This window comes from Sander lucioperca, chromosome 5 (assembly GCF_008315115.2).
Source record: "Sander lucioperca isolate FBNREF2018 chromosome 5, SLUC_FBN_1.2, whole genome shotgun sequence".
NCBI lineage: Eukaryota > Metazoa > Chordata > Actinopteri > Perciformes > Percidae > Sander > Sander lucioperca.
The window spans coordinates 30694132-30704216 of record NC_050177.1 but is presented as its reverse complement, the minus strand read 5'-3'; the positions used below and the strand labels follow the sequence as shown (position 1 = coordinate 30704216).

General features: G+C 42.1%; 1 protein-coding gene across 1 annotated transcript; it reads left to right on the top strand.

Moving 5' to 3' along the window:
- Positions 1-584: 584 nt before the first annotated feature.
- LOC116037688 (protein NLRC3-like) lies at positions 585-9424 on the top strand. Its single transcript, XM_036001118.1, has 8 exons — positions 585-647; positions 4735-4972; positions 5384-5524; positions 5878-5994; positions 6949-6980; positions 7098-7108; positions 7222-7402; positions 7539-9424. The coding sequence occupies exons 2-8, from the start codon at positions 4860-4862 to the stop codon at positions 9338-9340; spliced, it is 2397 nt and encodes a 798-aa protein (XP_035857011.1). The 5' UTR covers positions 585-647; positions 4735-4859; the 3' UTR covers positions 9341-9424.
- Positions 9425-10085: the final 661 nt, after the last annotated feature.

The window sequence follows — 10085 nt, the reverse complement described above, 5'->3', positions numbered from 1 at the left end:
AATAAGTATTATTCTCCCCAAAACAAGTTTCCCTTTTATTTATTTTTTTATTTTTAAGAACTATACAAAAAACATTCATGTGTTATGGTGCGCATTCACCAGTGTTTTGTTGTTGTGGTGGCGTAGGCTACTCCTGATTTTGTCAGTCATCTCATCTCTTATATGCAGTGGTGTAACGAGCCAACACCGGGCCCCTATGCAGGATTATCAAGACGCCCCCCCCCCCCCCTACTACAGCTCGTGATGACGGAGCAATGTCCACGAGTAGGCTACCATCAATAGGACAGGATAGGATCATAGAGACACAGCAATTCCTGTTTTTCACCTTTATGACGCAAAAAAAAAAATCTGGCTGGTAAAAAGTCACTGTGGCAGGTGGATTTAAAAATCCACCTGCCACAGTGGCTGGTGGTCGAAAAAGTTAACTTCATGCCCTGCACACACACACACACACACACACACACACACAGAAACACACACACACACAGAAACACACACACACACAGTTTGATTCAAACTGGGAACTTTGGGTTAGTTTGATGCTGTCCCTCTCTGGGCGTTTCTTCTTGTTTCCTGTTTAAAGATTAATTTCACTTCCCAAAGTTTGTGACGCAGCTTTTTCTCTCCGTGTGAAGCTCCAGCGGAAGGTAATTTAACTCGTCTGTAACGTTTAATATATATATATATATATATATATATATATATATATATATATATATATATATATATATATAATATAATATACTTTTTAAACTGTTTAAATTCCGTTTTGTTTCAGAGAAAGTTGAACATAATGAAAGTGTTTCAACTCATTTCTAAAGGCTGTGTGTGTGTGTGTGTGTGTGTGTGTGTGTGTGTGTGTGTGTGTGTGTGTGTGTGTGTGTGTGTGTGTGTGTGTGTGTGTGTGTGTGTGTGTGTGTGTGTGTGTGTGTGTGTCTGTGTGTGTGTGTGTGTGTGTGTGTGTGTGTGTGTGTGTGTGTGTGTGTGTCTGTGTGTGTGTGTGAGAAACTGTAAGTTGCTGTTTGATACTTTAACACCACGTTAGTCTTTGGTCTCTTCAGGGTTAGTTTCTGGCTCTGTAAAGTTAAATATAATGTTTCTACTTCTCTTCTTATTTCCTGAGAAAGTTTGGACGACTCTTGTGTTGAAGATAAATCTCCATGTTGTAACATGAACTACTACAGAGGAGGTTTTAAATACTTTGCCTGTTAGAATTGGCAGAAGATGTGGACCCAAACGCAGGGAGAGGGCAGGCAGAAGGTTGGACACGAGGCTTTATTGAACAAAATAACAAAAATAAACTCAGGGAGTCCTGAGGCTTCAACAGGCAAAAGACTTCCAAAAGAGGTAAAAGGGAATCCAAAAAACAGAAGTACAAAAAAAACAGGAACTACTCAGCTGACACAGGGAAACACACATGAACACACACTAACTGACAGGGCAAGGACACAAAACGATCTGACAACAGACAAGGAAACACAGGAGCTAAATAAACTAGGTAACGAGGAAACACAGGAGCTAAATAAACTAGGTAACGAGGAAACACAGGAGCTAAATAAAGTAGGTAACGAGGAAACACAGGAGCTAAATAAACTAGGTAACGAGGAAACACAGGAGCTAAATAAACTAGGTAACGAGGAAACAGGAGCTAAATAAAGTAGGTAACGAGGAAACACAGGAGCTAAATAAACTAGGTAACGAGGAAACAGGAGCTAAATAAACTAGGTAACGAGGAAACAGGAGCTAAATAAAGTAGGTAACGAGGAAACAGGAGCTAAATAAAGTAGGTAACGAGGAAACAGGAGCTAAATAAAGTAGGTAACGAGGAAACACAGGACAGGTGACACCAGGGGTCCGTTTCAGAAAGCAGGTTTAGTGAAAACTCTGAGTTTGTTAACCCTGAGATGAGGGAAACTCTGGGTTTTCTGTTTCAGAAAGAGAGGTAACTTAACCTCAGACTCAGTTACTATGGTAACTTCACCTCAGAGTCAGTTACTATGGTAACTTAACCTCAGAGTCAGTTACTATGGTAACTGAGTGTGTGAACCTAACCTGGTCGGGAGCAGGTTTTCTTCTCTCAGTCTCCTCCCTCTGACACAGCCCTCTCTCATTTCCTCATTCATTCATTCAGTCTGTATCAGGCGCATTTTAATGCAGTTTGTTATCGGCATGAATAAAAACTTAATAAATAAAACTTATTGTTAGGCAGATTATAAAACGTTTTTTTCTCAAACATGTTTCCTCTGGGACCTTTCAGAATAAAATGTAGAGACCTAAATGCCTCTGTTACTGTTGTAGTGATGTGAGGAGGAGGAGAAGTGTCTTCATGTCTTATTTTTATGAACAGGACAGGAATGTTCTGTGTAAAGATGACATTAGTCCTGGGGCCTCATTTATAAAACCTGTTACGCAAGAAAAAGTTGCGTGAAGCAGGGTGAAATTTGCCATCGCAACATTCCTCGCAAAAGTCGGGATTCATAAGGAAATTCCATGCGTAAAATGTGCCCAGTTTTCCACAACCTTTTGACCATGCGTGTGATCATGCAGCAACGGGGAGAGGCAGGGGATCCTCCCACAGCGTGCAGCGGATGCTAAAGGAGACTTTTAACGTCAATAAGAACAACAAAGGCACCTGACCAAACGTCTGTATTTTACGAGATCGGAGTGAGAATCTGTTGATGTGAGCACACTCTAAATTTTAATAATAAAGAAAGATTATGCTATTTATTATTTCATCTAACTCAAACTCATCGGACTTGGCTCATTGTCTGTGAAGAACATAAAAAATAACTTATTATTTCTTAACCCTTTTTTCTTCAACCCTGACCCTACACATAACTATTACATATGAGGTGTTCGAGTGTAATAACTGTAGGTGCTATGAAAGTTAACTGTGTCCTCCTAACTGGGCCTGCTGTGTGTGTGTGTGTGTGTGTGTGTGTGTGTGTGTGCGTGTGTGTGTGTGTGTGTGTGTGTGTGTGTGTGTGTGTGTGTGTGTGTCTGTGCGTCTGTTTGTGTGTGTGTGTGTGTGTGTCTCTGTGTGTTTTCTGTATGTGTGTGTCTGTGTGTCTCTGTGTGTGTCTGTGTGTGTGTCTCTGTGTGTGTCTGTGCGTCTGTGTGTGTGTGTGTGTCTGTGCATCTGTGTGTGTCTCTGTGTGTGTCTGTGCGTCTGTGTGTGTGTGTGTGTGTGTGTGTCTGTGCGTCTGTATGTGTGTGTGTGTCTCTGTGTGTCTGTGCGTCTGTGTGTTTCTGTGTGTGTGTGTGTGTGTGTGTGTCTGTGCGTCTGTCTGAGTGTGTGTGTGTGTGTGTGTCTGTGCGTCTGTGTGTGTGTGTGTGTGTGTCTGTGTGTGTGTGTGTGTGTGTGTGTGTGTGTGTGTGTGTGTGTGTGTGTGTGTGTCTGTGCGTCTGTTTGTGTGTGTGTGTGTGTGTCTCTGTGTGTTTTCTGTATGTGTGTGTCTGTGTGTCTCTGTGTGTGTCTGTGTGTGTGTGTGTGTGTGTGTGTGTGTCTCTGTGTGTGTCTGTGCGTCTGTGTGTGTGTGTGTGTCTGTGCATCTGTGTGTGTCTCTGTGTGTGTCTGTGCGTCTGTGTGTGTGTGTGTGTGTGTGTGTGTCTGTGCGTCTGTATGTGTGTGTGTGTCTCTGTGTGTCTGTGCGTCTGTGTGTTTCTGTGTGTGTGTGTGTGTGTGTGTCTGTGCGTCTGTCTGAGTGTGTGTGTGTGTGTGTCTGTGCGTCTGTGTGTGTGTGTGTGTGTGTCTGTGCGTCTTTGTGTGTGTGTGTGTGTGTGTGTGTGTGTGTGTGTGTGTGTCTCTATGTGTGTCTGTGTGTGTGTGTGTGTCTGTGCGTCTGTATGTGTGTGTGTGTGTGTGTGTGTGTGTGTGTGTGTGTGTGTGTGTGTGTGTGTGTGTGTGTGTGTCTCTGTGTGTGTCTGTGTGTGTGTGTGTGTGTGTGTGCGTCTGTCTGTGTTTGTGTGTGTGTGTGTGTGTGTCTGTTTGTGTGTGTGTGTGTGTGTGTGTGTGTGTGTGTGTGAGTCTGTGTGTGCGTGTCTGATTGTAAGTGTTTGTGTGTGTGTGTGTGTGTGTGTGTGTGTGTGTGTGTGTGTGTGTGTGTGTGAACATGCTATTCCCACACAGAGTTAAAAATTGTTACATTTCAATCACTTTCACCTGTTCTGATAAAGTTCTAAGAAATAAGCACCAATAATGATCAAAAATCTTGTTTCTATTTTTTACCTTTTTATAATTGAATTTCCTTGTTTTCTCACAAAAAAAAACAAAAAATGATCATATGATCATAAATGTGATCTCACAGGGGTAAATGGCAAATATGAACCATAAATGATGTAAATATCATTGGTAATTGAGCTAAATCTGTTAAGTATTAAGGCTGTGTAACAAACATATGAACACCACACAAGGGGTAAGGCCTCCAAACAGGATTTAGTTTGGATGTTCTACCTCTGTTAGGAGCACCTCCATCTCACAATCACTGAATCAGGTTTTTTCCCCATTTTTCCGTTTCATGATTGGTCATCAAGGGTCAAGATGACATTAGTCCTGGAGTCTTTCCAATGTTCCTGTTCTCCCAGAAAGATAATGAATGACAGAGCAGGATGAGCAGAGAGCAGAAATCATTCAGTGAAGAGATTCAGACTTTATTTCCTGCTTGATAGCTTCTAATTTCTCCAGCAGCTTCTGTTTCTGGAGATTAAAAAGTGGTCTTCCTCTCTTTCTAACAGGACCCATCAGAGACCAGACCCTGCTGAACCTGAACCTGAATCCAGCTGTGTGTCCATGAAGAGTAACCGGTCCATGGAGCCACCACTACTTTAAGAAAAGACCTGTAAGGGAGAGGAGAATAGAAATGGAGGAGAGGCTACTTGAAATGGAGGAGCGAGGATTGATGGAGAGACTTGAATGGCAGAAGGAGAGAATTGCAATGGAAAGTGAAATTGAAATGTTAAGAAGAAGATTGAGGTGAGTTGTGAACATCCAGCAAACTGGAACGAGTCTCATTGGATGGAACTACGTCCCGTCTGGGTTGTTTTGTGTCTCATGCACACTCCTTCAAATAAAGTGTTTTTTTGTAATTTTGTGGATAGAAATTATTGTAGTTGATGACTGAAATGAGAATATTTTTGTAAAATAATTTCCTGTCTCACTCAAAATATCTTTCTGTTTAGCCAACATTTAGAAATATTATATTTAGATTTTTTTAAATTCTGATTTCAAAAGATATTTTTATTGAGTTTTGGACAGAAAGTAAAGCATTATTGGCATTTAATTGTTAATAATTAGGCCTACATACATATTCATATTAATATTATATTTTATTCAGGGAGACTTTACCTGAACATGTGACCCTCAATAAATGTGTTTTTCTATCAGGACCCAGCAGGGACCAGAGTCTCCTGAACCTGGACCTGGACCTGAACCTGAACCTGAACCCAGCTGTGTGTCCTTTAAGAGCGACCGGTCACAGGGACGCAATATTAATTTTAAAGGAGAGCAACCCTCTGCTAAAAAGAGGTAAGCTGTTAATATTATACTATTGCTGATTCATGTTTTAACTTTTATGTATCCAGAGAAGTTTTTGGAGTTTATTTTCAGCATCTTTCTTCTTCACATATATTTATATTCTCACATCTGAAAGTCGTCCAGTTAAACCAGTCTTCAACTCTTGACTTTAGGTAAATATTGGATCTGGTTTGGTCCAATATATTCTCTGGTGTTTTAACTTTTTAACCCAGTTTTTTGTGTAGTTTATTGAACTTCTTTGTGTTAATCTTGTTTTAGTTGCTGCTTGTATTTCCAGCTGTTTTTGTTTCTGAATAATAAAAACTGAATTTCCATCCCTGTTGGTCTTACTCTCTGTGTAACAGGATCCATCAAAGACCAGACTCTGCTGAACCTGAACCCAGCTGTGTGTCCTTCAAGAGTGACAGGTCACTTGATCGCTCTATTAACTTTAAAGGTCAACAACCCACTGCTGAAAAGAGGTAAGCTGTTAATAATATTATAATATTGCTGATTCATGTTTCAACTTTTATGTATCCAGAGAAGTTTTGAAATTTATTTTCAGCGTCTTTCTTCTTCACATATATTTATACCCTCTCATCTGAAAGCTGTCCAATAAGACCAGTCTTCAACTGTAGATCTCAATGTAATATTGGACCTGGTTTGGTCCAATATCATCTGGTGTTTTAGCCCCATTAAAAAGCATTTTAAATCTCCCATAGCCATAGGGTAGGATAAAAACCATGAATGGCAAAATTCTTCCCAAATGTTCTTCTCCAACTGGGAATACCAGGGTGATGGTTGGGATGTATGCGCCTCAGAGTGCCCCTTCCAGGGTAACTTCATCTGCACATCCCCCCTGGAGAACCAGCGACCCTTGTGTGTGTGTGTGTGTGTGTGTGTGTGTGTGTGTGTGTGTGTGTGTGTGTGTGTGTGTGTGTGTGTGTGTGTGTGTGTGTGTGTCTGTGTGTGAGAGAGAGTTTGGGTAAATGTAAGCAAGCACTGATCATTTTAGGGGTGAAAAAAGGGCATCTTTTGAAGGATGCATTTCATGTTTTTATTCAAGCACCTCTTCAAAGACACATGAAATGCATCCTTCAAAAGATGACACACACTGACACGCACACACACAGACACACACACACACACACACACACACACACACACACATACACACACACACACACACACACACACACACACACACACACACACAAAAACTTGATACAAAAATGCCTGAAGAGGGCATGAGGGTTAATTCTTAGTTCTTTCTGTTGATTCACAGTGGGGTCAGCAGCACCTCCAACACTTTCATGTCAGGGGAAACCATCTGATTCAATGTTGTAATCAACACTTTAAGTCACAGGAAATTACCTTGTGTTTGTCTCTGTGTGGACAGACATGATGTGAGCTAATTCTTCCTGATTCCTCCACAGAGTGGACCAGGAGAGCTCAGAGGTTCCCAGTGGTCAGTTTACCCAGCAGCATCAAACACACCTGGACTCCATATTTATGGTCTGTACATGTACAACAACTACTTTTACATCTATTCTGTTCACAATCATCTCCATGCTGCACTTTTCAGACCAGTGGATTGTCAGTCTGTCCAACATGGATCTGATGTTTGCTTCCATGATTTCGTTTGATTGTGTCATTCATATAATCTTCTGTTCCAGCTGCTGGAGGAGAACATCGGCACTTTTGTGAAGAACGAGCTGAAGAAGATCCAGAAGGTTCTGAATCAAGATTACCCAGAATGCTTAGAGAGTCAGAGGGAGGGTGAGGATGAGGATGAAGAGCAGAGGAGCAGCAGAGAGGCATTTCTGAAGATCACACTGCACTTCCTGAGGAGAATGAAGCAGGACGAGCTGGCTGACCGTCTGCAGAGCAGTAAGATGATTTCTCTAAAGATTTAACTTGCTGGTCTAATGGGACATTTACTAATGTCTCCAGAGAAGGGTCAAAATATGTTTCTGTTTTCTTTACAAAATTACTTAATGACCTTTTTTATTATGTATTATTTCAGGAAGTTCTGCTGGAGTGTGTAAACGTAAACTCAAGACTAACCTAAACAAGAAGTTCCAGTGTGTGTTTGAGGGGATTGCTAAAGCAGGAAACCCAACCCTTCTGAATCAGATGTTCACAGAGATCTACATCATGGAGGGAGGGACTGCAGAGGTCAATGATGAACATGAGGTCAGACAGATTGAAACAGCTTCCAGAAAACCAGACAGACCAGAAACAACAATCAGAAGAGAAGACATCTTTAAAGCCCCACCTGGAAGAGATGAACCAATCAGAACAGTGATGACTAAGGGAGTGGCTGGCATCGGGAAAACAGTCTTAACACAGAAGTTCACTCTGGACTGGGCTGAAGGTAAAGCCAACCAGGACATCCAGTTCATATTTCCTTTCACTTTCAAAGAGCTGAACATGGTGAAAGAGAAAAGGTACAGCTTGGTGGAACTTGTTGATCACTTCTTCAGTGAAACCAAAGAAGCAGGAATCTGCAGGTTCGAAGAGTTCCAGGTTGTGTTCATCTTTGACGGTCTGGATGAGTGTCGACTTCCTCTGGACTTCCTCAACACTGAGATCCTGACTGATGTTACAGAGTCCGCCTCAGTGGGTGTGCTGCTGACAAACCTCATCAGAGGGAATCTGCTTCCCTCTGCTCACCTCTGGATAACCACACGACCTGCAGCAGCCAATCAGATCCCTCCTGAGTGTGTTGACATGGTGACAGAGATCAGAGGGTTCACTGATGGCCAGAAGGAGGACTACTTCAGTAAGAAATACAGAGACAAGAAGCAGGAAAGCAGAATCATCTCCCACATCAAGACATCACGAAGCCTCCACATCATGTGCCACATCCCAGTCTTCTGCTGGATCACTGCTACAGTTCTGGAGGACGTGTTGAAGACCAGAGAGGGAGGAGAGCTGCCCAAGACCCTGACTGAGATGTACATCCACTTCCTTGTGGTTCAGTCCAAACAGAAGAACATCAAATACGATGGAGGAGCTGGGACCGATTCAAACTGGAATGAAGAGACAAAGAAGATGATCGAGTCTCTGGGGAAACTGGCTTTTGAGCAGCTGCAGAAAGGCAACCTGATCTTCTATGAATCAGACCTGACAGAGTGTGGCATCGATATCAGATCAGCCTCAGTGTACTCAGGAGTGTTCACACAGATCTTTAAAGAGGAGAGAGGACTGTACCAGGACAAGGTGTTCTGCTTCGTCCATCTGAGTGTTCAGGAGTTTCTGGCTGCTCTTCATGTCCATCTGACATTCATCAACTCTGGAGTCAACCTGCTGTCAGAAGAACAATCACCATCGTGGTGGTCTGAAGTGTTCAGAGACAAATCAACACGTTTCTACCAGAGTGCTGTGGACGAAGCCTTACAGAGTCCAAATGGACACCTGGACTTGTTCCTTCGCTTCCTCCTGGGTCTTTCTCTGCAGACCAATCAGAATCTCCTACGAGGCCTGATGACACAGACAGGAAGTAGCTCACAGACCAATCAGAAAACAGTCAAGTACATCAAGACGAAGATCAGTGAGAATCTGTCTGCAGAGAGAAGCATCAATCTGTTCCACTGTCTGAATGAACTGAATGATCGTTCTCTAGTGGAGGAGATCCAACAGTCCCTGAGATCAGGAAGTCTCTCCACAGATAAACTGTCTCCTGCTCAGTGGTCAGCTCTGGTCTTCATCTTACTGTCATCAGAAAAAGATCTGGACGTGTTTGACCTGAAGAAATACTCTGCTTCAGAGAAGACTCTTCTGAGGCTGCTGCCAGTGGTCAAAGCCTCCAACAAAGCTCTGTAAGTGGGATTTATTTATCATTAAATACTCTGCTATCTTTGAACAGGAGTTAAATATAAATAACTTGTTTCCTTCCTGTTGTCTCTCCAGACTGAGAGGCTGTAACCTGTCAGAGAGAAGCTGTGAAGCTCTGTCCTCAGTTCTCAGCTCCCAGTCCTCTAGTCTGAGAGAGCTGGACCTGAGTAACAACAACCTGCACGATTCAGGAGTGGAGCTGATCTCTGTTGGACTGAAGAGTCCACACTGCAGACTGGAGACTCTCAGGTCAGATCAAGAACAATAATCTTTGAAAACACAGTATTTTATTCTGATTTAGAATCACTTCATAATCAATGAAATATGAACTGTAGCTGAGATACACAAATAATTTATATTTTAATATCATGTGACTTTGATTACTGGACGTTTGTTTATTCCTGATTATACAACAAGTTGATCCGACCAGAAAACCTGATTGGTCAGCTAGACATTTAGAACGTACTCAAATCAGCATGACAGCACACCCAGAGCCATTGGAGGACACCTGGTGCATCACATAAAGTATTACTCCTCCATTTCCATGGCAACATTGTAACTTCCAGGTCTGAATCAAAAATAGTAACGTTAGCCTACAACATTGATACAATGGATCGTTTTGTTGATAATTTTGATTTATATGGAGGACTTAGTTTTGATGAATGGTTGGAAGACGATGAGAAGTGAATTATTGGATGAAACAACATTTTTACAACAATCTGGAGTTAACTGT

Bases quoted from the DNA above. Each gene is read 5' to 3' on its own strand.
- LOC116037688 (XM_036001118.1), top strand. From the start codon at position 4,860: ATGGAGGAGAGGCTACTTGAAATGGAGGAGCGAGGATTGATGGAGAGA. The intron at 4,973-5,383 runs GTGAGTTGTGAA...TTTTTCTATCAG, and splicing joins ATGTTAAGAAGAAGATTGAG to GACCCAGCAGGGACCAGAGT. The intron at 7,403-7,538 runs GTAAGATGATTT...GTATTATTTCAG, and splicing joins GGCTGACCGTCTGCAGAGCA to GAAGTTCTGCTGGAGTGTGT.